The following is a 23,978-nucleotide window of genomic DNA, read 5'->3' on the forward strand; positions in this document are numbered from 1 at the left end:
ATATTCCCGGAAAATTTTAGAGTAGGATGGAGGATCAGCAGAGGTGATGATAGGATGACCAGGGTGGGCCTAAATGAGGAGGTGAAGGAATTAGCCAATTGGATATCTCGGGGGAAAATATCACAGGGAGAGTGGAGTAAACTAAGCATGTCAAACTCGTGGCCGTCGGGCCACAGGCCTCGTTTATTTAAAGACAGACAGGCTCAGTTAAGGTAAAGGTTGACTTTGTCAGTGAGGATACGGCCTAGGATGTAACTACCCACCATAACTGCTTTTAGTTAAAGTTTAATTTCAGAGGATCCTTTGTGGTTACTTTAGGTCTCTGAGTTTGCAAGACTGCCATGCAGGCCTTCCCTGAGCTTGTCAGGTTAGCATGTGGCCCCTTTCGTCCACACTTCAAATCCTTTTTTGGGGCGGAGTAAGTGGGCTTCTTACAATTAGAAGAGAGTAGCTGAAACTCCAGTGGAGATGTGGTAGGCAGATCGACATGAGCAGAGCAAGAACGACAGGCCAGTTACAGAAAGTCACCAGGGCAGACCGACCTGGACACCTAGAAGTGAAAAAAACTGGTAGAGCAGATACTGGAGATATTCAAGATCTTGCCCCTGAGATGATGTCCTCTCCACCCTAGATTGGCAGGTATTGGAGATAAGTATTGTTATTCAAGAACTTGCCTCTTACGCCCTACTCCACCCTAGAAGCCTAGGGTCATGCAGGTCAGATGCCCATGTGCTGAGTCATGTGGTAGGCCCCCACCCTTAGAGGAGAACTCGGGATGAAGGAGAGCTCCATCTGACTCCCATGCAAGGGCTGCGGACCATCCACAGGACAGGCCCTGACAGGTCAGTTGGAAGAAGAAAGCAGCTAACCCCTGGGAGGGATTAAAAGGAGCCCTGCCCCACTCTCCAGGGCTGCTCTTTGAGGCCCCCCGCTGGAAATTTCTCCCCAGTGTGCTTTCTCTTTGCGCAAAACAATCTCTAGCGAGTTTGAGTCTTGGCTCTGAGTTCTTTTCTTGGCCAAAACTCGAGTGCTGAGGTGGCCGAACCCAGGATTGGTCTGATCCCACTGGCCAGACACCGGTGCCCTTCCGCCGCCCACAACAGAGCGACTGATTGACAGAGACGCGAACGCGCTTTTCGGGACAAACGGGTGTTCGTCTCACAGGTGAGCTGGCCAAGCTGTCGCTTCTCGTGCTGTTGATAAAGGCCCGACCGCTTGTGGGTGGGCTCACCTGCCTTTTCAATGTTGGCCCACACCGCGCGCCCCGCCACGAAAGAGCTAGTCTGGCGCCAGCAGGAAAGACAAGACACATGGCGGCCTTATTGACAAAAATCGCGGCGGACTCTCGCCCGCTCCGCTCGGCTCGGCTACGCTGAGCCCTCACCAGAGGCAGAGTCCAACGCGGGGGTCGGGGACTGCGGGGTGCGCGCCCCCAGCCCCGGGGAGGGCAGCGGAGGAGAGCAAAGCCCCGCCCCCCAGGAGGAGCACCAATCCGGCCCGTCTGCCTCTTTCTCACCCTTCAGTTAGCTTCCAGCCCGTCTTCATCACGCCAGGCCGACCCTGCCGCCGATTGGTCGGCATCTTCCTGGTGCGAACCGCCCTGGCCAATCAGCGCTTGTCAGTCCACCTCACAAGCCCGCCGGAAGCAGCTCGAGAGCCCGAGGCCCGTTAAGATGGGCGGGAAGTGGGCGTGGTGGCGCCGCGCTGGGCCCGCCTCCGCTCCCGCCCCGCCCGCCGCGCCTCCCGTGCCTTATCCTGGTGTCGGGTGCCATCCGAGGTACTAGCCAGGTGGTCACCGAGGCCCGGCATCCTGCCGTCAACATGGAGTTCGTGAAGTGCTTGGGGCACCCGGAGGAGTTTTACAACCTGCTGCGCTTCCGGATGGGGGGCCGGTATAAGGTGATACCCAAGATGGACCAGGTGGGTTGAACATCCCTGCATCCCTGCCCCGGCGGACCCAAAATCGGGGGCGAGGGGCGCGGCGAGGCGAGCGGGTGCCGGACGCCTCAGCCCCCCGCCTGCCCTCGGAGCAGACCCCCGCCCCGGCAGGGACCCCACCCGCCCAGCCAGGTTCCTCTCCTTAACTCCACGTCGCGCCCAGCCAGGCTCGGTCTCCCACGCAGGCCTCCTCTTCTCGCCCCGACCCTCCTCCCCGGATGTCCTACGGCTAAACATGTTTCTACTCGGTCAAAGCATTGGTTTTCAGGTAGTTTTGCATCAAATTTTATTCTTCACATGGATGTTTATTTGTGTTCTAATCCTGGTTTACAAAACAGGTTGTGTGGGTAATTTCAGTGGGAGAGGACTGGATAGGACCGTGTGAACAAAACGTACTGTGTTGATATTATCAATGAATGCATTTTCTAGAGCCCTGCCAGCTCTTGCAGAAGCGTCCCTCACTTCCCTGCAGCCTGGTCAATCCCCTCTTCCCCAGTCTTCCTAGGTTGTGACAACCTTTATTTACTCCTCCGAGTGCTTAGTACATGGTTGCCTGCGTGTCTGTTGATTCACTGCATTGTTGGCTTCTTGAAGGCTAGACCTGGCTTTCTTTATATTTCATCTGCCTCATTCCTGTGCCCTTTGCTAAGTGAATGCTTACAAAGGCATTTATTCCAACAGGAAAACTATTCTGAAGTGATTATTGAATAAGTAAACACCTTCAGCTGAATTCGTGGGTTATATCAAAAGCTTTAAATTCTTTTCCCCAATGGCAGTATCCCAGTGAAATACTGTTACTTGTTTAAATATACCCTTACTTGGTGACCTTCATTAAAACACTTTGATTTTCCATCAGAACATTTTTTTTTCCATTTGTCTCATGACTTAGAACCCTCATCTTTCAAGGTCCAGGTTGAGTGAGTGCCACCTCTCTTAACCATTCAGCGGTCATTTATTAAACACCTGTTCTGTGGTAGGCATTGTAGAGGGTGCAGCATGGCAGGCTGGTATGTGTAGACAAATAAGACACTCAAAGAACTCACCACCTTGTCAGGTCAATAAAATGTGATAAAATTGTTCACAGAAAACTTAGGAAGGCACCCTCATGAGAGGCCTTTTCATGTCACCTGTGAGCCTCCCTTAACCATTTTCTCTGGCACTATTTTACCTTCTATCAGTCCCACAGTCTTGCATTGTGGTTATTTGTGTATTGGCTTTCTGTCCCCCAAATCCCTTTCAGATTTAAGATTCTGGATTTTAAGCAATTTGAAGATAGGAATCTTGTTCAATGTACCTTTAGTGAATTAATGAACAAAAGGTTGGTGTGCACTGCCTCAAACATCTAGTTTTTTAAACAAGATAAACAGCAGTAAATGCGGCAGATAATACGAAAAGCCATAAGGAAATTCACAGAAGTGAAAAATCACTTGGCTGGGATAGGGGATTAATCTTCTGAGGAATGCCTAAATGAAATGCAGCTTTAAATTGCTCCTGTGCCTTGCCCAATAGATACTTGTTTAATTAGAGATTCTTACTAAGAATATTTATTTGGAGCTTTCCTGAAGTTGTTTGCAAATGTTTATGTTATTGTAAATTTGCGTTGAGGGGAGGGGGAAGAATGGTGTCCACTATTATCAGATTCTCCCAGGGATCTGTGACATAAAACAGATAAATAGTCACTGCTTTACAATCCCGGTTGTACCATCTCCTGAACACCTGTGACGGATAATGCACTACCTCAGAGGTCCACACACTCCATCTCCAGACAGCTCTGGCTTTTAGGCAGTGTTACTTTAAAGGGAGCTGAACTTCCACTCTTTGTTCTCTCTCTGGAGCCAGAGAGTCTAATCCTTGTTTTGTAATACAGTACTTGAAGTGTTTTAGGAGAAGTCTCATATCTCGCTAAGAAGAGTGATATACAAGCCAAACGTTCTGTGTTCTTCCACTTGATATCTACCGCTCTTTCCAGGTCATTTACCATCCTGGCCTCTCTCTCTCTCTAAAATCTACTGTTCAAAATTGAACAGTACTTTAGGGCTGGACTGGTTATTTCAGATTTTAGAATTTATTTTTTATGGATGTTGTAGTTTTTTTAAGTTAAAATCTTATTTATGACCCCAGTAACATAAAAGATTTGTTGTCCATGCTCAAAAAGAAGAAAAAGGTCTTAAGCAGGTCTGTGGTTTGTCTCATTCCTTAGACATCCCAACCTTATGTTTCTTGTTTTTTTTCTCTACACCTGTGAGGAACTTCAGTGGGGGAGTATCATAGTGCTTAACAAGAAATGTCACAAAACTCTAGCTGGTTTGGCTCGGTAGATAAGCACTGGCCTGCAGACTGAAGGATCTATGTGGACCGAAGGGTCCCGGGTTCGATTCCAGTCAAGGGCACGTACCTTGGTTGTAGACTCAATCCCCAGCCCTGGTCAGGGTGCGTGCGGGAGGCAGCCAGTCAGTGTGTCTCTCTATCATCCATGTTTCATGATTCTCTCTGTCTCTCCCCCTCCCTTCCACTCTCTCTTTAAAAAAAAAAAAAAAAAAAAAAAAAAAAAAGATGTGTCTTTCTCACATCGATGTTTCTGTGTTTCTGTCTGTCTCTCTTTCTCCCCCTTCATCCCTCTCATCCACTCTCTCTAAAAATCAGTGAGGAAAAATATCCTTGGATGAGGATTAACAACAACAAAATATATACAGGCAGCCTTGGATGTTTTATTTCTAATTAACATAAGTTAAGATTGCTTTAACTTTAAAAATGTGTTTAATTATAAAATATTTCCAACAAATAGGAAAGTACTAAAAATACTACAACAAACCACTTGTGTCTCTCAAGATTAACTATAAAGTTTTTTTAAAATATATTTTTATTGATTTCAGAGAGGAAGGGAGAGGGAGAGAGAGATAGAAACATCAGTGATGAGAGAGAATCATTGATCGCCTGCCTCCTGCACACCCGCCCTGGGGATTGAGCCTGCAACCCAGGCATGTGCCCTTGACTGGAATCGAACCTGGGATCCTTCAGTCCCCAGGCCAATGCTCTATCCACTGAGCCAAACCAGCTACGGCTATATTAAGTTTTTTTGCTGTATTTGCTTCATTTTGTGGACTTAGAATTGTGGTCAGTCCAGATCCCTAATTATACTTGTTTAAGGCCTATTCTCTCATTTTTCAAAAAAATATTTTAATTGATTTCAGAGAGGAAGGGAGAGGCAGAGAGAGAAACATCAATGAGGAGAGAGAATCATTGATTGGCTTCCTCCTGCTTGCCCCTACTGGGGATTGAGCCTGCAACCTGGGCATGTGCCCTTGGCCAGAATCTAACCCGGGACCCTTCAGTCTGCAGGCCGATGTTCTATCCACTGAGCCAAACCAGCTAGTTCACATTCTTCAATTTTGAGAGTGCAGGAGGTGTGTTGGAAAGGAGGTGTAGTGTGTTCTTTAAGAGAGTTGCTCTTCAGAACCAATGCGACTGCACCATTGTGTTTATTGAAGCTCGAGTTTAGACATCAGCCCCAAACCATTAGATGTAGCAGAGGATTAAACATCTGGCAATGCAGAAGGAAATCATTGCAGCCTGATAACAGCAATTTACGTGAAGAACTGGCATGGAGCTTAGTAAGTAACTCTTCCTCCTCTTTTACTATGAAGTCTTGGGAAGGAGTTTGTGAATCATTTTTAAATATTCTATGAATGTATTTATTTACTAATCAAACCTTCACTGTGTATTTGATTTTACTAATATAAGGTGCTCAGTATATAATTTTTACTAATAATTGTGTTGTTGTTAATTATCACTGGATGATATTTTTCCCATAGATTTTTAGAGTGGGAGGGAGGGAGAGAGAGAAAAACACTCATGTGAAAGAGACACATTGGGGAGCAGGGGGAGAAAAGAAAAGAAAAAGACACATCGATTTGTTGCTTCCCTCTCCAGCAAGTGCCCTAGGGCAGGGCCCATGCTCTAATCACTCAGAACACCAGCCAGGGCTTTAATAATATCTTTTTATTGACCATGGCAATAAAATTAAATTCTCCTGGTTGTGTGATTTTTTTTTAACACTTTTTAAAATATATTTTATTGATTTTTCACAGAGAGGTAGGGAGAGGGATAGAGAGCCAGAAAAATTGATGAGAGAGAAACATCGATCAGCTGCCTCCTGCACACTCCCCACTGGGGATGTGCCCGCAACCAAGGTACATGCCCTTGACCGGAATCGAACCTGGGACCCTTGAGTCCGCAGGCTGACGCTCTAGCCACTGAGCCAAACTGGTTAGGGCGGTTGTGTGATATTTTAAAAAGCTTTACTCTTTAATAATATGCATCCATTCTAGGAAATACCTTATATAATAAAAGGCTAATATGCAAATTGACCAAACGGTGGAACAACTGGTCACGATGCACACTGACCACCAGGGGGCAGACACTCAATGGAGGAGCTGCCCCATGGAGTCAGTGCACTCCCACATGGGGAACGCTGCTCATCCAGAAGCCAGGCTCATGGCTGGCAAGCACAGCAGCAGTGGCTCTCCTGCCTCCCCAGCAGCGCTATGGGCACATCCCCTGAGGGCTCCAGGACTGTGAAAGGGTGCAGGCTGGGCTGAGGGACACCCCCCTTCCCTAGTGCACGAATCTCATGCACCGGGCCTCTAGTATACAAATAAGAACATAGTTGACCTAGACCCCACCAGGGTCTAGTGTTTGTTGTCAACATTCCAAAGTGACTATGGGCTATCCAAGTGGATATGCCATATGTATTTTTTTAACCTCTCCTGTTAAATACTTCAAATATTTTCCATTTCTCTTTAAAAGAGAGTGGGGGAGATTGTGGGCATATAGGAATGTACATGGGAACTCTACACTTTCAATTCAATTTTCCTATAATAATAAAACTACTCTAAAATATAGAGTCTCTAAAACACACACATACACAGCAGTTCTTTCTTTTATGCTTGCATATCAGAATATGGTTTGTTGTGTTTTTTGTTTTGTTCTGGAAAAACAGTACTTGTTTTCTTTAAGAAAGAATAAAATTCACGAAGCAGCTCATTACAGCTCACTGATTTGAAAGGGAAAAGACGATTAGAAATCTTAAAAGGAATAACTAGTTTTTCAGAGAATGGTATACGTTTACCAAGTGTTCAAGAAAAAACAGCTGATCAAGTAGTTAAAGTGGTGAAAACAGATTTTATTCAAAAAAAGCTAGTGCAATAGGGGAAAGAAACCTCCGTATAGAACTGGGCTCAATTCTGAATAAAAGAAAAAGTGGACATTTATAGTCAAGGAGCAGGCAGAGTGGAAGGGTCGATGGAGAGAAAATTTCTAAGAGGAAACATCTGGGACAAGGGCTTTCTGGCACAACGACTTAATGGGTTTCTTGCTGGGGGATGGCGGGGGAGGAGCCCGATCAGGCCGAGGCTGATCTGGTGCCCAGATTTGAGAAGTTTGGTCAAAGCAGTTTAGCAGGATTTTTGCTAAAATTGGGCAATGCAAAGATAGACACACAAGTGGAAATGTGGAGGATTCAAAGGAGTCTGACTAAAGTTTGCTCACGGAGAGATGCTGTCAGGGAGGAAAAAGCAAGCTTCTTAAAAGTGGACTTGTTTCATTAGCAGCCTGTGGGTTCTGGGGAGAAGGGGAATGCGGCGCAAGGGGTTGCAAGCGGGGCAGAGGGACCTGGCCAACCGTGGGGCGTGGCCGGCCTCGGGGCGCGCGGCGGGATTCGCGTTTGGGGGGCGGGGGGGCGGGGCACGCGAACGCCTGCTCCCAGCTCGGCCAGCCCCCAGCCTATTGGGGTGGAGGGAGAGCCCGCCCCGCCCCCTCGGTGGGCGCCTCCCAGCTCCGCTTGGGTCTATGGAGGAAAACTTGGCGCAAGCTGCACAATTCTGATGGCCGCAGCCGCCTGCGGCACCAAGGCCATGTCCCTCTTCAAGCGGACCTTGGTGCTGAGCCCCGCCGCGGCGCCTAAGGGCGCGGGCACCCCCTCGCGCTGTTGTCCCTGGCCTTCCAAAGACTGGACTCGGGGAGAGGGCGTCTGCGCTCGGCTACGGCGTCCAGCGGCTGCCGGCTTCCTGCCCCAGTCCCACTCGTGCTCCTCAACAACTGCTACCTCCGTGTGTCTTCTCTGCCCGCAGGACTCGCTCAGCAGCAGCTTGAAGACTTGTTACAAGTACCTGCATCAGACCAGTCGCAGTTTCGCAGCCGTTATCCAGGCGCTGGATGAAGAAATGCGGTGAGTAGCGGGGGTAGCCCCTGTTGACTTGAGAAGGAAAGCTTTCCGGAGGGCTTAGAGTCATTACAAGCAACTTGTTGACATAGATCGCCTCTAGCATTGCACTGCGTGCTCGTGGTTGGTTAAGCATACTTTGTGCCACTTGAGTAAAGGAAATGTTCCCTGTCGAAGTGCCCATGTGTTTACTTTAGGCTGCCCTTCCAGGCACCTTGCCATCTAATATTATTCATGCAGGCCCAGCTCTTTCGAGGGGGAGGGGGGGTGTTTATTAACTTTTCTTAGCCCTAGCGAGCGAACTTGTCTCTGAGCAGGCCATGCATTTTTCTTGGCTTCACTTAGGCTTCTCTATATTTCTAGTTTGCCGGGTTAATTCTTCACAAGTTGCCTCTGTGCATATTACATATGTATATGAATTTAAGCCAATTGCCTTTATGCATGATAGTATTTATATTAAGAAGTTGTGTCTTTTGACTTTTTTTTATCTGAAAAATATTAGTTCCATCTAAACATTTGGTCTTTTGGCCTTTGTACAATTCTACTTTAGTTAATTGTAACTCATTCTGGGAGTAGTAATGACATCCAGCTGACAAGTTTATTTTATTTTATTTTTATAAATAAACTACAGAAGTCCATTGCTGCCATCTAAGAAAAGAAAACTAAGATATCTCAAGTATGAAAGGCTGGATATTCTTTCCAAGTTCTGTAGAGTTAAGTGTTTAGAAAATGGCCTGGTATAAATGAGATGTTATTTCAAAATAAATATATTTGGAAGTTTGTTCCAATACATTAATAGTTAGTTCTTCCTTTTTTACAGCAATGCAGTATGTATATTTTATCTGGTTCTCCGAGCTCTGGACACTCTGGAAGATGACATGACCATCAGTATAGAAAAAAAAGTCCCACTGTTACACAACTTTCACTCTTACCTTTATGAACCTGACTGGCGGTTCATGGAGAGCAAGGAGAAGCATCGACAAGTGCTGGAGGACTTCCCAACGGTAGTGGAATTACAGATCTCTTCTGCCTGTGGTTATGTTTATTATTGATGATACAATGTCACTAGCCTGCGTACCTGTAGAGAACGGTTAAATAAGCAATCAGAGGGCAACATAATAGAATGTGATTGCTAAGCTAGACTGCCTGGGTTAGAGCCCCAACTCTCCCACTTACTAACTGGTGCTTAGTTACAAAGCCTGTCTGGGCCTCACTTTTTAAAATCTGTAACAGAGAGATAATAACAGTACCTACTTCATAGTATTGTGAAGATTAAAAGAGTTAATATCAATAAAGCTCTTAGAATGCTGCTAGCTACTATTATTATTATTGGTAGACTGTTTGGAAGTCCCATGTTTACTCCTGTGGAAAGATGCATTCCAGTTCCAGTGTCATAAAGGATGGATGCTCAAGCTAACTCACAAAACCTGTTCGCCAAATGCAGTCTACATATGTGGCGCTACTGGCTTGGGTACTCTGAGCCTGATGGCATGGGCGTGCTGCTCAAGATGGGTAGCAGCTGTGGTGTAGGGAGCAGCCTCGCAGCAGCTGGGGTGAGGATTGAGAAGCAAGAGATCCTCTGTGGCTTATAGCTGTGTGATGCTGCACCAGTTCCTTCTTGGTGTCTCAGTTTTCTCATTTGTAACGTTAAAGCTGCAAGGATTGAATAAGCTCATGTGTCTCTAAAGTACTTAGAATAGTCCCTGGCACATACTGAGTATTCTGGAAATATTAGGTGTTTGGTCCATTCTGTTGGAGTAAAGTGGGTTATAATTAAAACTTGAGCTTTAGGAAATCCCAAAGTTTATGTGGTACATGGAACAAGGCCCTGCTTTTCTGGATTTGCATGATGCAATGTCACTAGCCTGCGTACCTGCTAAATAAGTGATTCTCTCATATCTTACAAAGTTTTGATTTAGCAAAGTCTCATGTTCCCTAATAGCCCAAACAAGCCCTTCTGTATGTACATAGTTGCCAGAATTTTTAGGGAAGAATGCTTCTTACGTGGCTCTTGCTGTTGATAAATCTATATTCCTGAGTGGAGAGGGGAAGACTCCACCATTACAAAAGAATGTTTGAGAAAGACTCCTTTGGAGCAAGGGCTGGTTCAGATTACTGATAGCATGTCTTCAGTGTCATAGCCAAAAATACTATACAAAATATAAGAAAAAAGTCTGAAAAATAATGAGAGTTGATACAGTGCAATACAATATAAAAGAAGAAGAAAGGAAAAGAATCTGAGAAATAATTAGGTGAGGAATTAGAGCTCACACCTTTCTCGGTTATACTGGTGGGCTTACCTAGTATCCTTTCTTCATGCACTTGGGATCACCCCAAGGACCTGGGAATCTGTAGTAAATGTAAAACAGAGTCACCTGGAAGGGTAAAAAGAAAATAGGTCCTGGCTCACTTCATTGGGCATAACTTATTACTGAATTTGGAGCGAGTCAGCAGTGCTTTCTCCTTCCCTCAAGTTTCTGGGAAAACACAAAGCTCCTCATTGCCACTCTTTCCTAGATATTTTTGTTTTCATTTTTGGAATGTATATAATTATGTAACAAGTACCAAAGAGTTGTTGGAGGGGATGGCTCAAATTCAGCAGTGAAATGTTTATTTTGGAGTGTTTGTTTTTAAGTCTGAGCTGCTGCTCCTCCCCCACCCCACTGGCCTTTCCTCTCTTATAAATAGAACTGGCCTGGCCAAAGATCTGTTGAAAGAACCGGTCTTAGGGAGATTCAGGGATCCAAATAACCTTTGGTAGACTTGCTCATTTGTTTCAGTCCACAACAGGAATTACCTTTGGTTTTGTTTGGAACAGCTGTTCTGGAAAGAAAGTTCTGGAGAGAGTGGGTTGACTTTTTCTGGATTTAGGGGTGGGGGTGGGGGGGGGCGGTAATGTAACAGTTGAAGCTCATAGAATAATCCTAAAGTATTTTAGGCTTCTGAATCCCTTTGGTGCTCTGCAACCAGCTGGTTTTCCCCCAGGTCCTTAAATTTTGGAGTTGCCTGAGGAAGTTTTTCTAGCCTTTCTGTAAACACAGACCAGGTATTTCTCACTTTTGATGCAGAGTAAAGTAACTTATAAACACTTCCTTTAACTTAAGATATTTATGCAGTAGCAATGAATTTTAAAAACATCAATAGTACTTTTCTACATAAGAGCTTGGGCTATGGAAAAAAATGTTGGGTAGCATGTCTCAGAATGAACTAAATTGAGTTGTGTAAAAGTTAAAAAGTGTGGCCTTATAGTGGAGGAGACACTAGCTTTGTGATAGAAATTTGGGAACTGATGATAGAATATGGTTGACTGATCACTGGAATATAAACTCTGCAGGTAATGAGTTTCTCTTCATTTCTGGTTGGTTGTCCCATGTCTAGACAGGGCTTATTACATAGGAAGTACTAAATACATTAGCACAAATGAATTTTCATTATTATGAGGTTTTTCTGAAATGAGGCATTCTTCCTAAAATTCTTATATTTATGCTCAGTTTTATGTTGAAGCATTTCATTTATTAAATATTAGAAATATGAGTGTATAGTGAGACTTTGAATCTTTTGAGTCTAGAAACTAGCATTTTTAGATCCTTCTATTTTAATATTTTTTTAAATTTGCTGGGTTTATTCAATATGTAGAAATGCTGATGTTAGTTAGGCATAATCTAGATGTTGGGCTTATAGATGAATCATTTGGGCATCTTTATAAATTTACTATTGCTTTGCTTTATGATCTATAGGTAGCATCCATGTTGGTTCCCACTGTAAATATATATTTTCTGTTTTTTATATCTCCCTTTCAGATCTCCCTCGAGTTCAGAAATCTGGCTATGAAATATCAAACAGTGATTGTCGACATTTGTCAGAAAATGGGATTTGGGATGGCGGAGTTTTTGGATAAGCACGTGACCTCTGAAGAGGAGTGGGACAAGGTTAGTGTCCCTATAAAGCAGTGTGGGGGGCATAAGACAGGCTGGCAGTCTTCATCATGAAGTTCAGAAGGAGAAAGTGGTCCACTCGTTCCAGGTTTTCTGGTTTTACAATCCATCAGTTTATTTTTTAATTTTTTTTAAAAAATTACTTATTGATAATTAGTAAGAGAGAAAGAGACATTAATTTGTTGTTCCACTTATTTATGTACTAGAGGCCTGGCCTGGCCTGTGCTGCACCCTCTCGCAACCTGGGACCCTTGGGGCATGTCGGAGAGCCGGTTTCGGCTGGGTCCCCACAGGCCAGGCCAAGGTACCTCACTGGTGCACAAATTCATGCACTGGGTCTCTAGTTTGCATATAAGATCTTTGGTTAATTTCTTCCCACCCTCCCCCTTTCCCTTTGAGATTCATCAGTCTGTTCCACATTTCCATGCCTGTGGTTTCTGCTCCTGCCTTGAGTGTCTGTCCCCTGGTGGTCAGTGCACATCATAGTTATCAGCAGGTCAGCCAGTCACTTAGGCTTTTATATATATAAATATATATTAGCATATAGATTTCTTGGTTGATTCCTGTATGTGCCCTGACCAGGCATTGAACCCACAATCTTGGTGCATCAGAACAATGCTCTAACGACTGCTCTAACCAACTGAGCAACCCGGCCAGGGCCACAACCTGTCTGTTTAGCTTGACTGTCTCATCATAAACCTTAATAAGGGCTTATAGTCTAATACTTGAAATAATTCATGCTATGGAGAGTTTACCATTAAATTACGCCAAAGTAGATATAACTCACCTCAGAGGTACAGACATTAAGCTTATAAAAGTGTCTCTGACTTGCTGTGAAATTTTAGGTAAATGGCCAGATTACTTCATGTAGTATAGAGGTACTAGTATTCAGATCTTAAAAATGTATTTTTTGTTATTTTCTTCTTTCCATTATGGACTCTGTGTGTGTGTATATATATATATCTTAGTCTCTGAGTCATTTCAAGTTCCACCTTAATACAAGATTACTTCTAAACTGTTAGATTAAATATGTTTCCTTAGAAATAAAAGTAGTTCATGAAAATTCACAGGTATTAACTTTGGATTATAGATGCTAAGGGGTGAGCACCTCTCTAGTACTTCTTCCTTTCCTATCATCTCCTTACAGAAATAAGACAATATTAGATGTTCCAGGTTTCTTGACATCCCCCAATTTGTATTGTGGTTGTAAGCAAATATATGTGGGAACGAGTAGCTGTGAAGGATGTTGACCAGGGCAGGAGTTAGGGGCTGAGAGAGTGCTTACCTAGACAAAGTGACCTAATCGACTGTGGGGACTAAACTAAATATCAAAACACAAGGTAGGAGGAAGGGGGCTTGCCCGTTGTTCATGGAGTGGTGCTTGTGAGACTTAATTCATCACCTCATTGGAAGCAAAGACGTTTCAAACGTTTAGGATCACAAATAGATGCTACTACATATTCATTGAGTACAAATCCAAGGTCTGCCATCTTAATTTTCAAGCTTCAGAACTCGATGACAACGTCTTTGAAACTGTTGGTCGATGCTTCCCAAGTTAGCAAGCGTGGGTGATTGCTGCTGGAATATCAGTTTATGAATTTAAAGTTAAAGCTAAAACTTCTGGCCAAGAATCAGTACTGGTTACCTGCATAGTAACTTCCTTTTCTGCTGTGCAGATCTGTCAGGAAACTCAATTATAGGTTGTTAAATAGAAGTTCTGATCAGATAAAATTGAGTACTTTAAAAGGATTTTATTTTTTTCTTCAGTTTTGGAGAACAATGAATACTTCCATTCTAGGAGTATTTCTTTTCAAAGAACTATTACCTTAAAATAAAATATACTTCTCCTTGGACAACACTATGGATGTACTAATGTTTTTAATTTCTAGTAATTCTTTTAAAAATTTTTATAGTTGTCCACAGCTCATTTCTTGCTCTCTAATTCCTGCATATCTTCCTCTGCTGGAACATATTTCAAGTGCTTTCTCCTTGCCATGTCAGTGGGTCCTTGACTAGTATCTGGCTTTGTATTACTTTTAACCAGAGATACTTTATTCTTTGCGTAACTCCTCTCCAGAGGATACCTTCTTTAACTACTCTTCACTTCTGATTGTCTAGTGGACATTCCTTTTAGAAAAGCATTGCATTAAGTTGCTTTGGAGAATACTCTTTTCAGGGGAGGATAGCTTTGACAAACGACTTTTATAGGTAAATACTTTGATAATTATTAGCTTACTAAAACCCCTTTAGAACTGTGGTTCTCAACCTTCCTAATGCCGAGACCTTTTAATACAGTTCCTCATGTTGTGGTGACCCCCAATTTCATTGTTATAAATTGAACATACTTAAAGCATAGTGACTAATCACAAAAACATGTAATTATATATGTGTTTTCCGATGGTCTTAGGAGACCCCTGTGAAAGGGTCCTTCGACCCCCAAAGGGGTCGCGACCCACAGGTTGAGAACCGCTGCTTTAGAGCATAGCCGTTTTAGCAAGGTTGTTAAGCCTGTCTCTTAAGCCAGACTACTTGGCTTTGAATCCTTGGCCTCTGCCTTCCCAGATGTGTGGCCTTAACTTCCCAGATGAGTAATCTTGGACAAGTTAATCAACTTCTTTGCCTCCGTTTCCACGTCTGTAAAAGGGTGGTAATAGTATGTACTGCATACAATGTTTGTGAGGATTGTATATACAGGATGGGGCAAAAGTAGGTCTACAGTTGTTTGTATGGAAATAATACAATAATTAATAAATAATACTCTGTGTTTTGAGTATTCAAAACAGTAAACTCACTTTTGCCCCACCCTGTACAGAGTGCTTAAAACAGTTTCAAGAACATCCTGGTAGTACTTTGTTTTTCTGTATAATGAGGATTTTGAGATACTGCATAATCTTGAAATGCCTTCAAGATTAGACTCCGTATTCAAGTTTCTATTAGAATATATTTTATTTCCTCATTGCCTTCACTCCCACTTTTTGATATAAAAAGTTTACTAGTTTATTTTTTAAATAACCTTTTATTCTAGAAATAAAGAAAATGCAAGTAATAAAGAAAACGCCAGCCAGAGGTTACTTTTGTTAAATCTTTTGTGCACATCCTTCTTGGATGTCCTTACATGTCCATAGTGTATATTTGTGTTTTTCAATCAAAATGAGATCTTACACATATTGTTTGGAGCCTGTACTTTTGTAGCTAATGATCTCTAGCATTTTCATTTTAGTAAAAAATTTATTATTAAAGTACTTTAAAACTAATCTTTTACAGTACTGCCACTATGTTGCCGGGCTGGTGGGAATTGGCCTTTCTCGTCTGTTCTCGGCCTCAGAGTTAGAAGACCCATTAGTTGGTGAAGACATAGAGTGTGCCAACTCCATGGGCCTGTTTCTGCAGAAAACAAACATCATTCGTGATTATCTGGAAGATCAGCAAGATGGAAGAGAGTTCTGGCCTCAAGAGGTAACAAATTCAGGGGACTTGGGGGAAAATAATTTAAAACACTTTCTGAAAACAAACCCCATTAAACCCTTTTGGTTGCAAGTGACAGAAATGCAAATTAAAGTACCTTAAGCAACATAAGAGAATGTATAAAGTAGGTTAAGATGTTGTTTGCTTCTTGTAAGTAGATTGGCTGAATCCAGGGATTCAGACTATGTAATCAGGCTCTGTGCCCTTTCTCTTGGCAGGCATTCTCCCAGTGGTGGCTATCACGACCCATGACTCACAACCTACTAGCTTAAAAAAAGTTCTTAGGGAGGTCTGATTCACAGGGCATGATTCCCTCAACCAGTTACTAGAACCAGAGGGCTGAGTACTCTATCCAGACTCGGATTATATCTTCCCAACACACACAGAATGGATTCCTGCCTGCCTCCACCCCCGTAAGCCAGAAGGAATGGATTCTAGGACAAGAAGAGGGAAAGATGGACACAGATAATAGGGTGCTGAAGGCCTGGGGCAGGGACGGGGCTGAGATGGAGGGGGTCAATAGGGGAAAGAGGGGGACATTTGTAATACTTTAAACAATAAAGATTTATTTTAAACAATAGAGGGAAAGTATGCTAGATAGGCAAAAACTACAGATGCTCATTTAACAGACAAGAGTTGATCTTTAACAATTAAAAAATAGACAGGAAAAGGAAAGGCTTTGACAAATTGATTTTTATTCAGAAGGAAAGCTAGACAATCTTATAACTATTTGCTGATTTTATTCCAGCATTTACCTTTTGCTTTCCATAAAGTAGTTTCCTAAGACGAAGTGCTTTTATTAATTTCTTTTATTTTTCAATTATATTTTACATTCAATTTTTTAAAAATATATTTTTATTGATTTCAGAGAGGAAGGGAGAGGAAGAGAGAGATAGAAACATCAATGATGAGAGAGAATCATTAATTGGCTGCCTCCTGCACACCCCCTACTGGGGATCGAGCCTGCAACCTGGGCATGTGCCCTTGATCAGAATCCAACCTGGGACCTTCAGTCCTTAGGCTGATGCTCTCTCCACTGACCCAAACCGGTTGTGGCTACATTCAATTTCATTTTGTAATAGTTTCAGCTGGAAATTCTGTTTCTTTGTTACTAATGTTGTGGCCCCACCCCATAACAAAGAAACAGAATTTCCGGAGGATGAGGCCCAGAAATCAGGATTTTAAAAAGATTCCCAGGTAATACTAATGTGCAGCCACGGTTGAGAACCACTGGCTTAGTACATGCTGCACTAATTGTCCCAAAGGGACACTTTCCCAAGTACTTTATGTACTCTTAGGTTGTGATTAGTCCTTCACTTGTAGTTATAAATAGCCATTGGGTTAGCTTAAAAGCGACTAAATCTTGGTGAAAGATGAGGCAGCAGCTAAAGAAGATTCAGCTGTGTACTAATAGTTCTTATTCACAAAGATCCTTTCATATTGCTTGTACATTTTCCCTCTATGCACATCTTGATTTGTATTTGATCTTTTTATCTGTCTAGGTTTGGAGCAAGTATGTTAAGAAGTTGGGTGATTTTGCTAAGCCGGAGAATATTGACTTGGCTGTACAGTGTCTGAATGAACTTATAACCAATGCTCTACATCACATTCCAGATGTCATCACCTACCTTTCCAGACTTAGAAACCAAAGTGTGTTTAACTTTTGCGCTATTCCTCAGGTATGGAATAGGGCTATGCTTGTTGTATATGGGAGGTAGAGGTTAAAGGGAGTGGGATGGTGGTAGTGATGGGGGTGGGTAGAATGCATCTACTATTTTGGTCTGCTATATTCAGGAATATGGTTCTTTAAAAAGATGACTCTAGTTTATTTTCTTTGGCTGGGGGGCAGGCAGTGTTTCACAACACCTCCCCTGTGCCTTACAACTACCACACTCAACTAAGCTTCAAGGTGAAGTCTTCTCCTTTCCTAGATTTATGGGGAATGCTGAGTAGGTGAAGCTATTATCATGAAAAGTCTTAATTAAGCACCTAAAATTTGCTGTCCTATTTTTAAGACTCAGGCTAACAGAAACTGATCCTATGGATCTAGCCCCTTGATGTTTTAGGAGCTTACAGTGAAAATGCCTTTACCAGCCCGGCTGGTGTGGCTCAATGGATTGAGCGTCATCCCATAGACCAAGAGGTCTTGGATTTGATTCCCCGTCAGGGCACATGCCCAGGTTTCAGACTCCATCCAGTAGGGGATGTGGGCGTGCAGGAGGCAGTCAATCAATGTGTCTCTCATTGATGTTTGTCTCTCTCCCTCTATGAAATCAATTTAAAAAAATGCTTTTACCAGTGTTTTTTTTTTGTTTTATTTTTTTAATCCTCACCTGAGGATGTTTCTCCATTGATTTTCAGACAGAGTGGAAGAGGAGGGGCGCGAGAGAGAGAGAGAGAGAGAGAGAGAGAGAGAGAGAGAGAGAGAGACAGACAGACATCAATATGAGATCAAGAGAGAGGGAGAGAGAAATATTGATATGAGATCAATTGATTGCCTCCGGGAGCCCGCAAATGTGCCCTTGAATGGGAATGGAACCTACGACCCTTCAGTCCATGGGCCAGTGCTCTAACCACTGAGCAACAGGCCAGGGCAGTTTCAGTTTTTAACTGAACTAAGTGAAGAAAGAGGATGTAACTGATTTGGAGACTTGCTTTACTCTTGTTCTGATAGCCAAGCTTGAATGGTTCTTGGAACTAAGACCTGTGTGCCTGATTTAGGTTTTCATTTATCCTAAAATTTACTTTTGAGCATGGGAAACTACCTTTGGTTTTCTTTTGTCTCCCTCCCCCCATTATGATATTTTTAAACATATAATGATTATGTTCACTGTAGGAAAAACAGGAAAAAAAGAAAAAGAAAAATCTTACTAGATTTTTTTTTGGAGATTATTTTTCAGATCTAATAACTAGCATGGAAAATGTTACATTGGTTTGTATTTGGTTTTTTTCCAAATAAAAAAAGGACTTTCATGACTAAACTATGGAATCCTTTAAGACTGCAAAGACCACTGATTATTCTGTGTGTTGTTGAGAAAGGGGGAGTGAGAAAGGTAAAAGTCTGCACATGCTTTCTTTATGAGAATTTTTTCTTCGTTAGTTATTAGTTACATCTTAGCTCTTTGGCAGCTCTTTCTCATTCTGTAGAAGATTTTCTTACCTTCTCATGATGATGAATGCCTACAGAGCCACTTCTTTCCTTTGTTTTATGAAATGAAATGAATTAATTAGTGTTTTTGTCCTCTGTGTATTGTCTTTAGGTAATGGCCATTGCTACTTTGGCTGCCTGTTACAATAATCAGCAGGTGTTCAAAGGGGTAGTGAAGATTCGAAAAGGACAAGCAGTAACCCTGATGATGGATGCCACCAACATGCCAGCTGTCAAAGCTATAATATACCAATATATGGAAGAGGTGGGCTATTGAACTACCTGGATAATTGGTAGCTATTTTTATGATTTAAATAGTGTTCACTTTAACCATGTCATTTGGGTATTAGATGACCCTAATAACTCACTGTGTTATGTAGTAAAGAGGTAGGACTTGGTGGCCTTTAGCGGGGGCGGGGGTGCACACAGGGAGGGAGCTGGTTGTTGACTCTGGTGAGAGGAGTTAAATGAAGCAAGGCTGGGACTCCTATGTAGAATCCTGCTGGGACTCCTACGAAGAATCCTGTTTTTCAATCCTGTTTTTTGAGCTAGGAGATGATGTTAGAGGTCAGTCAAAGTTCTGGTTTACAGGTGAGGTGTGTGAAGCTGAGGCTTGTGTATGCTAGTGCATTGTCTGACTGAGTGGTTCTTGGATCACAGACCTTATTTCCTGACACCCCTCCGTACTTGCCATTACATCATGGGCCTCAATTGAAAAACCACGGTAGGAAATTTTGGCAAAGGAAAACCATCAAGTTGTAATTATTTCGAAGTTTTCTAACACAAATGCCATTTCAAGTGCCAAAACCATAAAACAAATGCTGGTTTAAGTCAAATCTCTAATAAAATATAACTAGGTTCAAAAGAACTTTTTTTTTTTTTTGAGGCTAAAACTCTAATCACGAGGCCCTAGAATGGTGGTCCTCAGATGGAGTGGTTTTGCTTCCACGAGGGGCCTTTGGCAATATCTGGAGACATTTCTGATTGTCAACTGAGCCGGGGTGGCCACTGCCAGCTGGAGAATGGAGGCCTTAATATGTTCTTTTGAAGATTGAAATACTCAGAAGTATTTGAAAACATAAAATGACCCATTTCATTCCTCCCTTCCCAGAGATCACCTCTCTCAATAGTTTTCCACATCCTTCCGGTCCCCTGGTTATGCCTTTACAGGGATGTGATTTATAACAGCGGGATCATCCAAAACAGAATTTTGCAAACTATTATTTCTTCTGATGTCTATTGCACATTGCACATACTCCTTGTATTTCCGCTCTTTTTTTCATCTGACAAGTTTTGGACCCCAGTATTTATACCAGAGGCACCTGTAGAATGCACAAGAGATGATCAAATTTTTTTAAAATCCTAAAATTCTTTTAGTGACTGGATGAGCGTTCAGCCACTGACCAAAATATTGCTGCCGACAATACTTGGGACAGTCCAGCAGCACTTGGGGCTTACTATGTGCCTGGCATAGCAACTGAATAGATTGATACTATTAAGGTGAAGGAAACTTGAGGCCCTGAGCCCACTGGAGCCACAATTTGGGCCCAGGTCTTCCTGACTTCAGAACCTATTCTGTTCATGATGTTCATGATGCTAAGGGGTTGAATTAACCTTCTGACACTGGATACAGTGGCCCTCCGTATTCTGTTTCCACATCTGGGGTTTAACCAACCACGGGTCAAAAGTTAATTAGGGCCCTAGCTGGTTTGGCTTGGTGAATAGAGCATCGGCCTGTGGACTGAAGGGTCCTGGGTTCAATTCCGGTCAAGGGCACATGCCTGGGTTGCAGGCTTGGTCCCCAATAGGGGATGTGCAGGAGGCAGCTCTTCAGTGATTCTCTCTCATCATTGACGTTTCTTTCTCTCTCTCTCCCTTCCTCTCTGAATCAAAATATTTTTTTTTAAAAAAAGTAATTAGGGAAAAAAGTTATGTTGTTGCTGACATGTACAGTATAGTTAAATCTGTGGTGGGTGTGTCTATATTGAAGATGTGCAGACTTTTTCTCATTATTACCTAAACAATTCCCTAACAACTATTTACATGACATTTACATTATATTAGATGTTATAATTAATCTAGAGATGATTTTAAGTATACACAGGAGGATGTGCTTAGGTTATGTGCAAATACTATGGCATCCTATATCATGAAAGGCTAATATGCAAATAGACCAAACCACAGAATGACCGGTTGCTATGACGCTCACTGACCAAGGCAGATGCTCAACACAGGAGTTGCCCCTTGGTGGTCAGCGTGCTCCCACAGGGAGAGTGCTGCTCAGCCAGAAGCCAGGCTCACGGCTGGCGAGAGCCTCTCCTGCCTCCGCGGTGGCACTAAGGATGTCCGACTGCCAGCTTAGGCCGCTCCCTGTGGGGAGCAGACACCCTCCAAGGGCTCTGGACTGCAAGAGGGCACAGGCTGGGTTGAGTGGGGGACCCCCCCCCCCCACCACCACCACTGAGTAAATGAATTTCGTGCACCAGGCCCCTAGTTTTATATAAGGGACTTGAATGTCCTTGGAATTTGGTCTCTTTGCAGGGTCCTGGAACCAACCTACTGCATATACCAAGGGATGACTGTAATGCATTCTGGCACTATTTCTTCATTTTATATGAATTACAAACATTTTCTGTAGTACAAAGTTCAGGGAATGTTTTAGTTTCACAGTTTTATTTATCACTGATTTTAGAAAACCTTTTCTTAAAATACTGTAGGCTATTCTATATTAAAATTTTATTTTATTTGGTGTTTTCCTTAACTATTGGAATGAAATTCTAGGTGTTATTCACAGTTGGTAAAAGTGGGCCAGCCATGGCTGGCTGACCTCATTTTTGTAAATAACTTTTTATTAGAATAAAGCCACACCTGTTGCTTTACATATTGTCCGCTGCTGGTAACACAGTGGCAGAATGGAGTAGCTGCAGCAGGGCAAATAGTTTTTGGTTCTTTAAGAAAAAATTTGCTGGCCTCTGATTTTGGGCATCACTTATTTTGTTTAAAGTAATGTGTCTGAGTATTGTTAACATATATGACATTTTATGCATTCTAACATATAGAGGCTTATAAAGGTATAACGAGAGTAGGTGTAAAAGTAACTATACTAGCCCGTGGCTGAGGAAGAGGAAATGTAAGGGGATTTTGATCTTTTATTTTACTTAGGTATTCCTTGTTCTCACAGGTATAATTCCATCTAAATTTTGTTTTGAAGAACTGTAGTTTCATCCCCATCTCTGTTTTCTCTCTATAGATGTCCTTTGTAACATAATATTAGATATTAGACAAAACTAGCATATTCCTGTAGGCATATTCTTTTATTTCTTCGTTATATGAAATTGCAGCTGTGCTTTTGGGTGGGGAAGAAGGAAGATGGCAAGAATAAATATTTGTGAGAAAAAAGACCCATTACATAATGTAAAGTTTGGAAAACAATTATTTTTAAAAAAATCCTGCTCTGTGCTCTTCACCCACTGCCTGCCCCTCAGCTCACTTCCCATCTTATTAACCTCCTAACTGGTTTTCAGTTTGAGTCAGTAAACATTGATGGAGGGCCTCCTGTGTGCCAGGCACAGTGCTAGGTTGGAGGTAAGAAGATGAGTAAGAGGAAGTGCCTTTGAGCTTGCAGTCTAGTTAGGGAGCAGCTAGGTGATTTCAATGTAAGAGGTAAGGTAGGACTATGTACAGGAGAGTGGCACTAGGCCCAACCGGGGGGGGGGTCAAGGCAAGTTTTCTAGAACAGTGGTCGCCAACCTTTCGGACCTCACGGACCACCAGTTGGCGACCGCTGTTCTAGAAGACATAATGGCAAACTTAAGTCTTGGGCGATAGGTAAGAGCTAGGTAAAGGAGTGTGGGAACGGCATTCCAGCAGAGGGAGTGGTGTGAGCAAAGAAAGGAACAGTGTGCAGCAGTAGCACGTGTAAAACAACACAGGCCTTTGTTTCTTGAGTGTGAAGAAGGGAGGTATGGCGGGCCCTGGTCATTGCGGCCTTGCGCTCTACATCAGGGGCTCAGACCTTCCTCAGCTGGCAGTCGGGAGCCACTGAGGTTGTCAGCGGAGGTTTTAGGTCTCTGACAGCGTGGAGAACAGACGAGTGGATTTTGTTAGTCCAGCATAGAGGCAGGAGCTCAATTTAGAGGCGGAGAGTCACTGGGGAGAGTCATTGGGGGCTTAACCAGAGGCAGTAATTGGAGGCATGTGGAGGAGGAGTGGGCTCAGCAGCTGTTTCGGAGGTTTGCAGAGGAGGTAGGTGTGGCGGTGCAGGGAGGACTTTTGGATGACTTAGGGGGCCTGTTTCTGTCCTTGCCTTTCTTCATCCAGTCTGTTGCCCATCCCACAGATTCAGTCTTGGCCTAAGCTGCGTCTGCTAGTCTTTCTGGTATTGTTTCCCCTTCATCATATGCTGCTTCAGCCTAGAAACTGTGCTGACATTACCAAGCACCTGCTGTGCTCCTGGCTGTGGGAGGTGTGGGGATGGATGACCATTGAGGACCAGTAGCTCCCGGTGCAGCATGGCTCAGGCCTCCCTGCCTGCTCCGGAAGGCAGGCTTTGGGATTACACAGGCCTCGGTTGGTAGCCTGCCCTATTGGTGGAGTGACTTGGGGTTATTACTTCATGTTCTGTTTGGTAAAATGGGCATAAAATCCCTACCTGTTTGGAGTTGTTGTAAGAAGTCAACACACTATGTTTATATAGGTCCTAGGACTCAGTAAGTAGTAGCACTTACTGTCTTTTCCTTTTGTTAACAGATCTATCACAGAATCCCCAACTCAGATTCATCTTCCAGTAAAACCAGGCAGATCATCTCCACCATCAGAACACAGAATCTTCCCAGCTGTCAGCTGACCTCCCGAAGCCACTACTCCCCCATTTACCTGTCGTTTCTCATGCTCCTGGCTGCCCTGAGCTGGCAGTATGTGAGTACCCTATCTCAGGTCACAGAAGACTATGTCCAGACCGGAGAACACTGATCTGTTCACCATGAAATAGACTGACCTTTTTTTCAAAGAGGGATATTGGCTTCCCCTTTTCTCCCCTCCTGCTTTAATCCTGTAATTCTGTGGGCTTGGACCCTGAGAAACTGAGGTGCAGCTGAGAAGAGAATAAAAGAGGATCCCTCACCCTCAGCACCTGGTACCTGTGGGTTGTGCTCACCCGCACATGGTGGCTGACGGTGCACTCGGTGGTGCAGGTCGGGAAGTGGTTGCCCTGGGACCCCTGACAGATCTGTGTGCATCCTGACTAGTTATAATTAAATGTGTTTAATTTAAA

The 23,978-nt window shown here is 43.2% G+C and overlaps 1 protein-coding gene across 5 annotated transcripts; it reads left to right on the forward strand.

The window, feature by feature from the left end:
* Positions 1–1,529: 1,529 nt before the first annotated feature.
* On the forward strand, positions 1,530–23,978 carry FDFT1 (farnesyl-diphosphate farnesyltransferase 1). Of its 5 annotated transcripts, none has more exons than XM_081092898.1 (9): positions 1,530–1,920; positions 5,427–5,549; positions 8,067–8,164; positions 8,979–9,162; positions 11,959–12,087; positions 15,358–15,549; positions 17,061–17,237; positions 18,819–18,971; positions 23,456–23,978. In XM_081092898.1, exons 1-9 carry the CDS (start codon positions 1,822–1,824, stop codon positions 23,675–23,677), a joined length of 1,377 nt encoding a protein of 458 aa, XP_080949024.1. In that variant the 5' UTR covers positions 1,530–1,821; the 3' UTR covers positions 23,678–23,978. The 5 variants fall into 5 exon arrangements, with proteins under 5 accessions (XP_080949024.1, XP_080949026.1, XP_080949025.1 ...); XM_081092899.1 differs by having other exon boundaries at positions 1,822–2,206; XM_081092900.1 differs by lacking the exon at positions 5,427–5,549 and having other exon boundaries at positions 1,759–1,920.

This window comes from Myotis nattereri (assembly GCF_964212035.1).
Source record: "Myotis nattereri genome assembly, chromosome: 5".
Lineage (NCBI taxonomy): Eukaryota > Metazoa > Chordata > Mammalia > Chiroptera > Vespertilionidae > Myotis > Myotis nattereri.